Below are 14,089 nucleotides of genomic sequence, written 5' to 3' on the forward strand. Positions count from 1 at the left end.
GACCAGTGCTCTTATCATCATCAGCAATACATAACATATGGAGCTAAAATTCAAACAACAATTCCCATCATATATGGTGCAGGTGAGCAGTTCCTATATCTATACATATGTTTTTCCCATTTCCTGAGGTAGCATTGCTCAATGTTTTAAGCTTGAAATTATTATGAATATGTTATCTCAGATCTGTAGCATAGAACTCATATGTTTCACATGATATCTGTTTTAGAATATAGGACCTTGCCAGCCTGAAAACCTAACACTGAATAAGCAAACCAGCTGCTTTCCTTTTGTTTACCCAATTTTTGCTCTCTTTAGAACAACTTAAAATCAAATTAAGATATTTTAAATTTCCTTCAAATACTTTAAAAGATGATAAAATTGCTAGTATATGTAGTTCTACTAAATTGATATGAAATACTCTCCACTTTGATTTCTTATGCCACAAAAGATGATGCTTCTGTCAATTATCCAGATAAAACTGACAATACATTGGGAAACATAATTTAACAAATTTGCTTCAAGTTAAGTGCTTAGTCATTTTTTTGCTTGTCACTGATTCGGTAGTTGACTGCCATCCATCAGCAAAACACGAGATACAGTCAAACTGGGGTTTATCCAACCTATTAAGTTCCCAAATTAATTTACAGCTGCACGTCGGATTAACTAACATACGGTTCACAATATTGTACTTAGTGTATGTTAATCAAGTCATGGTTTCCGAACCTGATGGTAGCATTTTCTCAAGATTATTGGTACCCAGCTTTGATGTACTGCCTAAAGAAGACTTAGCACAGGCGAACACAACTTCTGAATCGCTTTGGATGTAACTCTAAATCCCAGTATGTGATACACTGATGTATATGGTAAAAGTAATGAATTTGGATTGGTAGGATTTTGTCTAATTAAAAGCTGATACACCACATAAGATTGGCTTATCGACACTACATGAACGACAGCAGATAAAATGGTTCATAAGCCACTGGCAGAACTTTAGTTATACTTTGACCAGCCGCCCAGGATCCATCATAATGTTTGCTAGCATAGTAATACTTGATCAACGCGGATATGCTGATCCAATGGGCGCAGCAAAGCCGCGCCGGAATTTCTAGTAATTTCTTTTTAAGTTGGGTTCGTATAACTTCTCAACTTACTCTGAGGTCAGGTTTAGTTAAACACTTAAGGCGCTGGTCTGCTACCCACCTGTATTTGTTTAAAAAGCCATCTAGACATCGCTAATAGAATTACCTGTCTACATTCAGAAAATCTTTAGATCTGAAGAAGAGAAAAGGTAGAGCTCTAAAGTTGAATAAAGAACGTCATCTCGCCCAGGTAAGCATATGCTGCATCTGTCGTAGTTGTGGTGTTGCATATTATTAACTGTCGGATATTCCTAACCATCAGGTCTTGCTTGAGGAAGAAATACATTGAGGAATTTCGAGATAGCTTCTCCTGTTTGGCTTTGGCCTCGATTACATGGCCATCGGGGAATCCGGATCTCCAGGATTTCCATGATAAGAGCATACGGATCGAGTTTCATTCTCATTTTCCCACAAACTCTTAAACAAACGGCCTCAGCTCCGGCAAATTTCACTATCACGGTATCACCAGTTCACCACATGCTCTTGTATGTATGCAAGCAAATATCACTATCACGGTATCAGTATCACCACACGCTCTGATATGCAGACATGTTTCAGTTTTCTTCCTTCCTAACCGGTAGCAGCAAACATGGTGCAACAGCAGCCACAACCACAAAGTAGGAAATGCAATGGCTCATAAATTTGACTTATCTATGTGTCATAAAAAAATACAAGGAAAAGCTGCGATCTTTGCAACGAGATAGGAGCAACAAACAGATCAAAGATCAAGCTAGTAGGTGTGTGCCACAGTATTGAATCCTTAAACCGTTTAATGTGTTTATGGGTAGATGATACAATCAATACCATCTGGCCATATGGTGAATACTCAGTACTGATGACATGCTTTATTCTGTCAATTTATATATTTTTATTCCCACAGGATGGCTACAAACCCTAGCCTAGTTTCTTGGGCCTAATCTCAATGCCTTGCACAATAAGACCTCTCTTCGAAGTAGGTGATGTCTGCAGTAGGCTAAAGCGCACCTCACCATCATCACTAACCTTGTTGTAGAACACACCCATCTCCAACTCCATCCAACCATCAGCCCTTTCCTGAGGGAGCACCGGGTTTCTACCATGCCCACGCCGGTAGCTCTTGTATTCTCGCGTCAAGCGCATTGTGACCCAACGATTCACATGCCTGCCTTTATAGCTTTGGAGGCAGACTTTGCGAATTATTTTCTTTCCTGCAACTGTGTCTATTGATGCCTTCTGGGGTGGATAATCCAGCCCATAGGATTCAACAGGTGTCTTGAACACAATGTAAACTGCATAAGCTGTGTCTCGAGATAGCATTTTGCTGTGTATCTTGCCCCGTATTTCAAACCAGCAAACATTCAAGAGTTGAGCAACTTTGAACCTGTGGCAGATTAACAACGGACAAAATTTCTAAGAAACCAATAGAGCAAGGATGGTGCCTATGCAAACTTGGCCTATGCACCATCCATACTGCTGCCACTACAAGTAAGAACAGACAGTACACACCCAAAATGCTACCCAGTCAATACATACATAGCTCTGCAGCCAACCTTTTAATAATCAGCTTTTTCTATCTACTAGTAGATCTATAAAAGCCCCATGCCCTAGAACTTGAAATTTTTCAAAATCCTCAAAAACTTGGTATACATCAATAGAAAATATAACAAGTAACTTCCGAAACTTGGCATAAATCCTAAACCCTAGTCCAATGATCTATGGACATTCCTGCTCTCTGACTATGAGAACAGACAGTGGCCTTGTTTTGGCTCCTTGGGCTAAAAAAATAGCCCCAGGGAATCTTGCTATTTAGGAGTATTAAACTTAAATTACTGACAAAAACCAATTTCATAACTCCTAGGCTGTTTTACAAGACAAATCTAACGAGGTATGCTAATCCATGATTAGCGGATGATTACTGTAGCATCATATTAACAAATTATGGATCAATTAAGTTCACTAAATTCGTCTCGCAAAATAGCCTAGGAGTTATGAAATGAGTTTTGTCAGTAATCTATATTTAGTACTCCTAAATAGCAAGATTCCCTAAGACTGACCTCACTAGACTACCGCGGAGTCCATGCCTCCGCACACGTGGCCCGCCTTCCGCACACGTGGCCTGGCCCCGGCAGCCTCCGCGTCCGCCCGCAGCCTCCGTGTCCGCCGTCTCGAAGCCTCCGCGGTAGTCTAGTGAGGTCAGCCTAAGGCTATTTTTTAGCCCAACTGCCCAAGGAGCCAAACAAGGCCAGTGACTACCCACAGTAAATACATTCACTACTCTGAAAGTCTGAAGCCAACTCCATCAGTTATACACACCAAGTCTCTAATCCAAATTGCAAGCCAAAACCACCAACAGCAACAGGGTGAATTTTGTAGTGCAGGACATATATGCTCGAACAATACGAGTGAGAATTGGAAGCCAGATACAGAAGAAACTGGTTGTGCCATGCGAACCTGGAGTCGGGGAGATCCATCCAGCGCCAGTAGCACGGCGTGTCGCCCCACGAGATGTGCAGGCCCCTCGCTAGCAGCATGTAGCACTTGGCGCCGCTACCCCTGTCCAACCACATGGTCTGAACGCAACAACAAGATGGTTCGCTGATCAGATCAATCGAAGAACATGATCTTGTTCGCCGATCAGATCAATCGAAGAACATGATTATTACTGCTACTTGCGCCGTGCTGGGGGGTACCTTGAGGCCATGGGCGAGTAGAGGATTTTTGGGGACCGGCCGTATCCTGAGCCCATCGGCGAGTAGAACGCGGAGACGGCGGTCGGAGAGGCGAAGGAACAGGTCCTTCTTGGACGGCGGGGCGGGGCCGGCGAGCTCCCCGGCAGCGATCGGTGGGAGGTCCCGGAGGACGAAGCGGGCCCACACGGCGTCGGATCCGGCGGCGTCGCGGAAGGCGCGAGAGACCGCGGCGGCGCGGCAGGCGCCCCTCGACGTGGTAAGGGCGAGCGCCGCCGAGAGGAGGTCCTCCGGCAGGCGCGCGATCTCGGAGGTGTCGGGCGCCGACCCATCGAGTAACTTCTCCGCGCGGACTGTCTTCTCTGCCGTATTTGGGAATTGGATTCTGCGAGCGACACGGGGATTGCTGCTACGGATCGCAAGATAAATTGATTCACTGCGGGTGGGGATGATTTTCTTTTTCTTTTTATAAGCCTCTCATGATCTGGGAAACGAACACACATCCATCCTACCCGCCTACTCGCGTGTACAACCAGAGCAATCAGAAAACCGTGTTCTTCTACAACTACACACAGATCAGAACACCGTGTTCTTCTAGAGATCAATCACCGGGATTATTCATAGCTCTGTAGACGATGAGCGCGTCCTTCTAGAGGAGAAATTTGAATTTTTGACACTTTGTTCATATAGCTTCGCAAGTTTGACAATTTCAATATTGACTTCGCAAAATTGACACTTTTCTTATGAACAACTTGATTTCCTAGACATTATCATTGTTTTAATAGATTTTACTTTCTTTTCTCATTAAAAGCATGGTTCCGCTAGGCGCTAGGCGGTAGGCGGATTCTAGGCGCCGACCCTCAGCCTAGAGCTCAGACGGGAGTAATCGCGCCTAGGCGTTGCTAGTCGTTTTTCTAGACGATGAATAATACATGTATAAATACTTAAAAAAACGAAAAAAAGGAGATGAGTGGTCATGAAAAAAAAGAGAAAAAGGCTCATTTGAAGGTCCATTTGAAGGCCCAACTAAACCCTCAACCCTCTCTCTCCCCATCTCCCCCATCCTCTGCCTCTCCCGCATCTCACCCGACGCCACTGCATACGCCCGCGCCCGCCGCCGCCCGCACAAGCCCATGTAAGGGCCCGCTGCCGCCCGTAGCTCCTCCTACACCACCGGCGACCTCCGCCGGACGCCCGCCGCCGCCCGCACAAGCCCGTGTGAGCGCTCGCCGCCGCCCGCAGCTCCTCCTCCCCCACCGGTGACCTCCGCCGGATGCTCCTCCACCCCCGTCGGCGCCGCCGACGAGCTGCCGATGACTATGGGTCTGCCTACCCCCATAGGCGAAGCGCTGACTCTTCGACTCGCGATTAGGCGCGCGGAATCGCGCCTAGGCGAGCGCCTAGCGGAACAGGGATTAAAAGGCTAAGTAAGTCATGAAGAGCACACGAGTATGTCATGAAGATCATATCAAGTCTACTTGGTTAATGTCTCTCTTTCTTGGTCATCCTAGTTTAGTTGATACGTGCAGGGCAAATTTGGTAGCCTACGTTACGAGGTACAGCCATATTCTCTCCGTCCCAAATTATAAGTCGTTTTAGCTTTCATAGACTTTATAATGTATCCTGACATAAATATATATGCAGATACATAGCAAAAACTATATATCTAGAATAGAAAAGTTAAAACGACTAATAATTTTGGATGGAAGGAGTAGGTTACAATCAGGGGCGGATCCGGCGGTGGGTCAGGGGGGCTTGAGCCTCCCCTACCGCCGCTGGAGCCATGGAGCCCCCCTGGAGCCCCTCCATGGATTTTTGATGCTGGATGGAAGCTCTAGGGGAGGCTGGAGGTTGATGATGACTCCGGGTTGAGTTGGTGTTATCGCCATAAATTAACAGGGTTAATTTATGGGCCGAAAGCAAGATGTGCTTAAAGCAGAAGATTAAGGAAGGCTTGTAAATCGGCTCCTGCGTGAGCATATGGGCCACATTGGCCGTGTATCCTTAGATTTAGTTTAAGGTTAGAGATAGAGTCCAATTGGACAAGATTAGTTTAGATTGTTTCCCAAGTCTCCGGACTATAAATATGTATCCTTTGTTATTCATGAAGGAGAACGTCATCACGTCTCGCAAACAACAACTCTCGGCGCATCGCCACCCCTAATTCTAGGGTTTCATCCAAGTAAGTGCCATGCTGCCCTGATCGCTTCTTGCGATCAGGGCAGCGTAGTTCTTGCTCTTACCTTGGTATTACTCGTACTGAAGCGTTTTTTATGGCGAGTAATACTAGTTATCCTGATGTTCGTACATGGCTTTTTGTAGATCTATTATGCTTCATTGCTTATCATCTACGAATATCACGTTGTTTCTGTGCTGTCACGTTTCAATCTTATGCTAGTTCTTGTTGCATAGAACTAGTCGCACAGAAGCAATATTCTGCTTCTTTTATGTTTAGTAGATCTGATCTGTTATGGTTTGCTCTTATTTTAGGAGTTGGCGTAATATCTTCTAGGTTAGGCCTTGCAAACGGATTGGACGATCCGGTGGCGTAGTAGATGCTTTATCTTGACCTTGATAGGGATTGTTCCGGGAATCGGCTCTTGCTAGTTCTTAGGACTCTGTTTTGGGTTATGGTCTAGTTGTCTGTTACGTTCATTAGGCCTAGTTACGTGTAGGATGTTCCGATCTAGCAGTGAAGCTTTTACCATCATGGATTAGATCAGCTAGATTTAATTGAAGCAGCTTTACAATTATCCACTTTATTCATCGACATCTGGATGGTTATAGATCCAATCTGACACCGGGACTCGATCGGCTCTTTAAAGCGGATGCAAGAGTCGTCCCGGGGAGCCGACCACGGCTCGGATTTACGTTTACATGTGTCTTTGTATGCAGGAAACTGTTCGGAGCACGTCTACACCCTCCAGATCGGGTATAGGTCAGGTGGCACGCCCGGTTTCCCACAAAACCTCCGGGCGCGTGACGGATTTGCGGGCCGTCAATGAGGGAGCAGTGCCTGCCAGCGCCCCAGCAACCTCCCGGCTCTTCGTGTTGCCCGTCGCTGCTCGCCGGTGGGTTTCGACCGACAACACATTCTGGCACGCTCGGTGGGACCACTCTTCTCGGCAACAACGTCCACTGCAACAATGACCGGAGCTCAAGATCAAGAACCTGCCCCCAAGCCCGTCACGTATGAAGAGCTCTCTCCCGAACACAAGAAGAAGAATGATGAGATCAAAGCTCTGCTGGAAGCCGATCTCATCGGCTCTTTTGAGAGGACCCGCAACCATGGCATCAGGTGGAAGGGGTTCTCGCCTGAAGGCGCTCTCGACAACGTGGACCTGTCTGTACCATCAGAGGAGCGCACCAGGACCCTGCGTCAGGAGATGAACTACATGGTGGACCATGCACTTCATCGGCACTCTCAGAGCTTGATGAACGAGCTTGAGCGCATGGCGCAATGCGTCATCCAGGAGATAATCAAGAACCAGTACTCTCCATCGGGATCAACCCTGGGGAGTCACACAGAGGAAGCTGCACTACATTCTAGACCGCAACTGCCATTCTCATTTGCAGCTCCCAGACCACAGAACTCGCCGATCTACGTCGTCCACAAGATCAGCGGTGATCCTGGAGAAGGCCAGTTCCTCACCGAGCCACCCAAGGAAATTCCGCACGGTTACACGTGAGCCTACATCTCTGACAGCGTCAGTCCAGCACGCTCGGTGCAGATGGCGAACCTAGGAGCTTCTGGAGTAGACGCAGAGAAACAAGCGTGGCTGGCAAAGTACGCTACTAGGCCGAGTGCTGAGCCATCGGCCCCAGGAGTTCTTAGTGTGGAGCAAGTCAGTGCAATACTGAGAGACCAGTTCGGCATCCTGCCCAAGAGGAAGGCGATCGGCTATTCCAAGCCGTATCCAAGCGACTATGACTTGATCCCACTGCCACCCAAGTATCGGCTTCCTGAGTTCACCAAGTTCAACGGGTCAGAAGGAGCCAGCTCCATAGAGCATTGAGCCGATACTTAACGCAGCTTGGGATGATCTCAGTGTCGGATCCATTGAGGGTCCGGTTCTTCGGCCAATCCCTTACAGGCCCAGCTTTTGGATGGTATGCATCACTGGCCCCAGATTCGATCCGAACTTGGAGGCAGCTCGAAGATCAATTTCATACCCAGTACCACTCGGAGGCTGCTGAAGCTGGAATTGCCGACCTCGCTCAAGTCAGGCAGAAGCGAGGAGAGACCGTGTCAGAATACATACAGCGCTTCAGGGAGGTCAAGAACCGATGCTACTCGTCGCGCATCACAGAGAAGGAGGCAGTCGATCTGGCTGTCCTGGGACTTGCTAAGCCGATCAAGGATGCGGCTTTTCAGTTGGAGTTCACGTCTCTGGCTCACCTGGTGCAGAAGCTTACAGCATACGAGCATTATCATCCCGAGCTGTACCAAGACAAGTTTAAGCGCCATGTAAACGTGGTCCAGATGGATGAATCTGACGACTCTGGCGAGGAGCAGGAAGTGGCCGTGGCAGAGTGGACTCGGGGGGGCAAACCCTGTCCCGTGCAAGTGGGTCAAACAGCAGGGACTCGTGAAGGACTTCGACTTCGATGTGACAAAAGCAGAGCAGATATTTGATTTGCTCCTCAAGGAAAAACAGCTGAAGCTCCCAGAGAACCACAAGCTACCGACGCCACAAGAGCTGCAGGGAAGACTGTACTACAAATGGCACCACTCGTTCACTCATGCCACGGGTGAATGGAAGGAGCTGCGTCGACAGATCCAATCGGCTATCGAACAAGGCCGATTAATCCTGGCTCAACACACAATAAAGGTTGACACGAAGCCCTTCCCACAGGTTAATGTTGTGGAGCTGTCAGACTTCGGATCCGAGGGCCAGGATCTAGCATTCCAGATCAACATGGTGGGACCTGTGCGCCGCCATGACAAGCAGAAGAGAGAGGCCGCTTCTGGCAAACGGCCGCAGGATGAACGCGAGTTGCAGCAGCAACATGTGACTGAAGAGCAAGTACGTCATATCCGCAACCAGCTCCCAGCTTCTAATCGGCTCCTGGAAAAATACCAGTACCAGTACAAGCTGCGCCGCCGACGCGAATCGGAAGAAGACGAGTACGAGCACCGCACGGGAAGGACGTTGGGAAGGCGCCAGGCTATACGCGACCATTGGCATTGCCCGTTCTTCAGGTATTGCTGGAACTCCGGCATGAGCCGATTGCCTACTATAGATGATTACTTGGAGTGCAGGCCTCGAGGGCGCCACCGGGATGAGACGTCGGTGTTCCGGCGCTTGGGGCCCAGAACACGTCAAGACAATCATGTGAGGCAACCATCCAGGGGTGATTCTGAGCCAGAAGAAGAAGACAGGTGCCATCGCCCACGGTGGTGTCCTGACGGGCTGAATCGCTCGCAGAAACGCAGAGTGCAGCGTTTGCGCAACCTAGAAGAGGCAGAAGCCAAGTACCTCGACGTGCTGAGAAAGGCGCGTCTGGATCTCGCGGAGCAAATCAGGCGACCGCAAAGGGAGGAGAGGTGCCCTCCAAGGAAGGAGTGGTGCCCCAAGAAGGCAAAAGCCGATGAGAGGCCATCGGCTGACGTGAATATGGTGTTCGTGCTCCCATCGGAGTTTCGGGCACCCCAACCGGAAGAATTGGCTATCGCGCAGCTGGATCTCGGCCCGCGGCCAATCATCTTCGAGAAGCCCAAGGAGAAAATCTACAAGCACCTGAAGGGATTGTATCTCAAGGGCCTCATCAACGGCAAGCCTGTGAACAGGATGTTGGTCGACACTGGCGCTGCAGTCAACTTGATGCCGTACTCTGTGCTGCGCCGATTGGGTCGTTCTTCTGCTGATCTGATCAAGACCAACGTGATGCTCAATGACTTCAACGGACAACCGTCAGAAGCAATGGGGGTTCTTAACGTGGAGCTGACAGTTGGCCGCAAGACGATCCCGACTTCGTTCTTCATCGTCAACAGCAAGAGTACATATACGGTATTGCTTGGGAGGGATTGGATCCACGCCAACTGCTGTATCCCTTCCACAATGCATCAGTATCTCGTCCAATAGGATGGCGATGAAGTGGAGGTAGTCCAGGCAGATGATTCCAGTGAAGTTTCCCTCGCAGACATGAACGCGTGGGATACGGAAGGACAAGAGCCGATCTCAGGGATCGCCCTGGAAGACTGTGATCGGATCGAGGCGACAAAAAACGGACTGAGGCTGGTCTTATCCACTGGCCTCACAGAGTAAACGCATCCTGGCATGCCACGGGATGTAATAGAAATAGAGAGGCTGGTCCCGGCGACCGGCCCCAAAAAATAGGAAAATCCTGTTTGGGTTCGGAATTGTCACATCCTGTACACACGATGGCCTGCTCTCGCAGTTGGCCACTCATCGACTATTTGATTTCGAATGATAATGGAGGTGAAGAAGCAGCCAGCCCACGCGGTTGGCCAAATAATTTTTCTTGTCATCTCCCTGTGTTTGCTGCCGATCTTGTAGACAATGAAGACTCGCCTGCGTTCGCAGCTGGTTTTTCAGATGACGGCAAACTAGGATACGGGTTCACGTCAGCTGACGATTTGGAAGAAGTTGACATTGGTCCTGGGGATAAGCCACGGCCGATATTTATCAGCAAGAAGTTGGATCCGGTCTTGCATGAGGAGATGATTGCATTAGTGAAAGAGTATCGGGATTGTTTTGCATGGGACTACACTGAAATGCCCGGTCTGGATAGAGGCATCGTCGAGCATCGGCTCCCGCTCAAGAAGGGATTTCGGCCGTTTCAGCAACCAGCACGTCAGATGAAGGCCGAAGTCCTAGAGGAAGTCAAGAAAGAAATAGAGAAGATGTTGGATGCTGGGTTCATCAGGCCGTGCCGGTATGCAGAATGGATTTCCAGTGTGGTGCCGGTGCAAAAGAAGGATGGCCGATGGCGTGTCTGCGTCGATTTTAGAGATCTCAACAGAGCAACTCCGAAGGATGAATACCCGATGCCTGTTGCAGAGACACTAATCAACGCCGCTGCTGGCCACAAAATGATGAGTTTCATGGACGGTAATGCCGGTTACAACCAGATCTTCATAGCCCCAGAGGACGTGAACAAGACCGCGTTTAGAGTGCCAGGCGCAGTTGGCTTATTAGAGTACTTGGTTATGACCTTTGGACTGAAGAATGCCGGTGCAACGTACCAACGTGCCATGAATTACATTTTTCATGATCTCATCGGCAGATTGGTAGAAATCTACATTGACGATGTTGTGGTCAAGTCCAAATCGGCTGGGGGCATCTAGAAGATCTGCACCAAGTTTTAGAACGAACTCGAAGGTTTGGGCTCAAAATGAACCCAAAGAAGTGTGCCTTCGGTGTATCGGCCGGTCAATTTCTGGGATTCCTGGTGCATGAACGAGGAATCGAGATCGGCCTAAAGAGTCAAGAAGCTGTGAAGATGATGAAACCACCTACTACAAAGAAAGAATTGCAGAAGCTCATCGAAGCATGACGGCCAGGAGAGGGTGGTTTTCTACCTCAGCAGACGTATGTTAGACGCCGAGACCAGGTACCCTGAAATCGAGAAGCTTTGCCTTTGCTTATACTTTACATGCACAAAGCTTCGTCATATTTTGCTCTCGGAGGAAACAATTGTTATATGCAAATCGGATGTCATAAAGCACATGTTGTCGGCTCCTGTTCTGAAAGGCCGACTTGGAAAATGGATGTTTGCATTGTCAGAATTCGATATCTGATATCAGCCTGCAAAAGCAGTCAAGGGACAAGCACTGGCGGATCTTGTTGCGGACAGGATCAGCACTGATATTGCTGCGGTATTTATTCGTGCTTGGGCTATGTTCTTTGATGGATCGGCTTGTGATGATGGGTGAGGTGTGGGAATTCTGTTGGTCTCGCCTCGTGGGGCGACATATTCCTTTTCCATCAGGATGACTGCCCCATGTACCAATAATTTGGTGGAATATGAAGCCGTTCGCAAAGGGATGGAACTACTCCTTGAAGCTGGAGCAGAAGCGGTGGAAATTTTTGGGGATTCAAAGTTGGTGATTTCTCAGCTCACGGAGGAATATAGATGTGAGAGCGAGACTCTTTTCCCAATATGGGTGCAATGCCGTGAGTTGATGTCACAATTTAGGTACGTCAATTTCCACTGGATACGCAGGACTCTGAACAATGAAGCCAATGATTTGGCACAGATGGCTTCCGGGTACAGGGAAGCAGCCGATGGAGTCGACGTGGAGGTTCAGTTTCTTGAACCCGGAGACTGGAGAGCCGATATCTTCAATTACTTGAAGGATTCGGCTCGGGGGGCACCCAGAAGGATAAGACTCAAGGCCATGAAGTATGTTCTGATAGGGGATGACATGTTCTACAGGACCTTGGAAGGACTACTGCTCAAATGTCTGGGGTCTTCAGAGTCAAATCGGCTCTTGCATGAGGTTCATGAGGGAGCCTGCGGTACTCACCAATCGGCTCATAAGATGAAATGGCTGATTAGGCGATCGGGTTATTACTGGCCCACTATGCTTGAAGATTGTTTCAAATATTACAAGGGATGTCAAGCATGTCAGAGATTTGGCAAAATTCAGATAGTGCCAGCATCAGTGATGAATCCTATCATCAAACCCTGGCCATTCAAAGGTTGGGGCATGGACATGATTGGACAGATCAACCCATCGTCTAGCAAGGATCACCAATGGGTCTTAGCTGCCACGGATTATTTCACAAAGTGGGTAGAGGCAGTGCCCATGAGGTCGGTAGCATCGAAAGATGTGATCAGCTTTGTCAAAGAACATATCATCCACAGATTTGGGATCCCTCAGACCATTACGACCGATGGAGGATCGGTCTTTATATCAGAGGAGTTCAGAAAGTTTGCCGATGACATGGGAATTAAGCTGATCAGATCATCTCCGTATTATGCCCAAGCCAACGGACAGGCTGAAGCATCCAACCAGAGCCTTATCAAGCTCATAAAGAGAAAGATCGATGAATATCCTAGGCGCTGGCATGAGGTGTTATCAGAAGCTTTGTGGGCATATCGTATTTCGTGTCATGGGTCCACCAAGACGTCGCCGTACCATCTTGTCTACGGCCAGGATGCTGTGCTACCATGGGAAATCACAACTGGATCAAGGCGTGTTGAGTTTCAGAATGATCTATCTGCCGAACAGTATGCAGCCTTGATGAACGATAATGTGGAGGACCTGACAGAGCTAAGGCTTTGGTCGCTGGAAAAAATCAAAGAGAACAAAGCTAAAGTTGCCCGTGCATACAACAAGAAGGTCAAGCCTAAGGATTTCCGAGTTGGAGATTTGGTTTGGGAGGCGGTATTGCCACTGGGAACTGAAGACAAAAAGTTTGGTAAATGGTCTCCAACTTGGCATGGGCCGTACAAGGTTGATCAGGTTTTGCCTGGGAACGCATACATGCTCGAGGAATTGGACGGTGTCAAGTTTCCTGTTGCTGTCAATGGTCAGCATCTCAAGAGGTATTTCCCGAGCATGTGGGAAGGCGAGTAATAAAAGCCGATGACATCCATCTGGCTATATCACGACAGGCCAACACGTTGAGTTGGCCAGTAAAAAAAAAGAGAGAGTCATGAAAGGCCGACACGTTGAGTTGGCCAGTAAAAAAAATCATGACAGGCCAACACTTTGAGTTGGCTAGTGGAATATATGAAAAGCGAACAGCCGATATGTGACCATCGACTTAAGATGTTTTTAAAGAACAGTTACAAGTCTCAAGTTAACAGGCAGTACTAATTCTCTCTTGAGCCTATCTACCGGTTCAAGAACTCTTCTATGGCATGGATGGCTTCAGTTCGAACAGTGTCTGCTCGTGCTATAATTGCTTCGTCATCCTTGTCATCGCCTGTGACTATCTACCGACTCAAGGTGCTGATTTCTGCAAACTCCACTTGTATCTGCTTGGCTATTTCCTGGGTTTCTTGCTTGGAGTTTGCGATGGAGGTTTCCTCGGCCTGGATGAGTTCTTTGGTGGTACGGACCTTATCTTCAAGTTCTGCCAGTTCTTTCTTCAGGAGGTCGAGTCGGTTCATGTTGGCAAACACGTCAGCTTGGATATCTAGAATTGCCTTCTTCTGGTTGAGGGCCTTGCACTTTTGGGTAATATCAGCTTTCAGAGAAGCTTGAGAGCGACGTGTTTCCATCCTTTGTTGTGCTTTACTGACTTCTATCCGAAAGAATGGGAGGTTGCTGGCTGACCATAGCTTGATTTGCAATGGCTCCGGAAG

General features: G+C 48.3%; 1 protein-coding gene across 2 annotated transcripts; it reads right to left on the reverse strand.

Moving 5' to 3' along the window:
- Positions 1–1,764: 1,764 nt before the first annotated feature.
- On the reverse strand, positions 1,765–4,370 carry LOC120668422 (F-box protein PP2-B10-like). 2 transcript variants are annotated; one of them, XM_039948125.1, is made up of 3 exons: positions 3,809–4,370; positions 3,570–3,671; positions 1,765–2,499 (listed from the first exon to the last, which is right to left on the reverse strand). In XM_039948125.1, exons 1-3 carry the CDS (start codon positions 4,306–4,308, stop codon positions 2,034–2,036), a joined length of 1,068 nt encoding a protein of 355 aa, XP_039804059.1. In that variant the 5' UTR covers positions 4,309–4,370; the 3' UTR covers positions 1,765–2,033. The 2 variants fall into 2 exon arrangements, with proteins under 2 accessions (XP_039804059.1, XP_039804060.1); XM_039948126.1 differs by having other exon boundaries at positions 3,570–3,688.
- Positions 4,371–14,089: the final 9,719 nt, after the last annotated feature.

This window comes from Panicum virgatum, chromosome 4N (assembly GCF_016808335.1).
Source record: "Panicum virgatum strain AP13 chromosome 4N, P.virgatum_v5, whole genome shotgun sequence".
NCBI classification, from domain to species: Eukaryota; Viridiplantae; Streptophyta; class Magnoliopsida; order Poales; family Poaceae; genus Panicum; species Panicum virgatum.

Excerpts from the sequence above, each read along its gene's own strand:
- LOC120668422 (XM_039948125.1), bottom strand. The coding sequence starts at position 4,308 with ATGTGTGTTCGTTTCCCAGATCATGAGAGGCTTATAAAAAGAAAAAGA. Across the intron at positions 3,672-3,808 it reads TACTCGCCCATGGCCTCAAG|GGGTAGCGGCGCCAAGTGCT; the intron begins GTACCCCCCAGC and ends GTGGTTGGACAG. Across the intron at positions 2,500-3,569 it reads ATGGATCTCCCCGACTCCAG|GTTCAAAGTTGCTCAACTCT; the intron begins GTTCGCATGGCA and ends AATCTGCCACAG.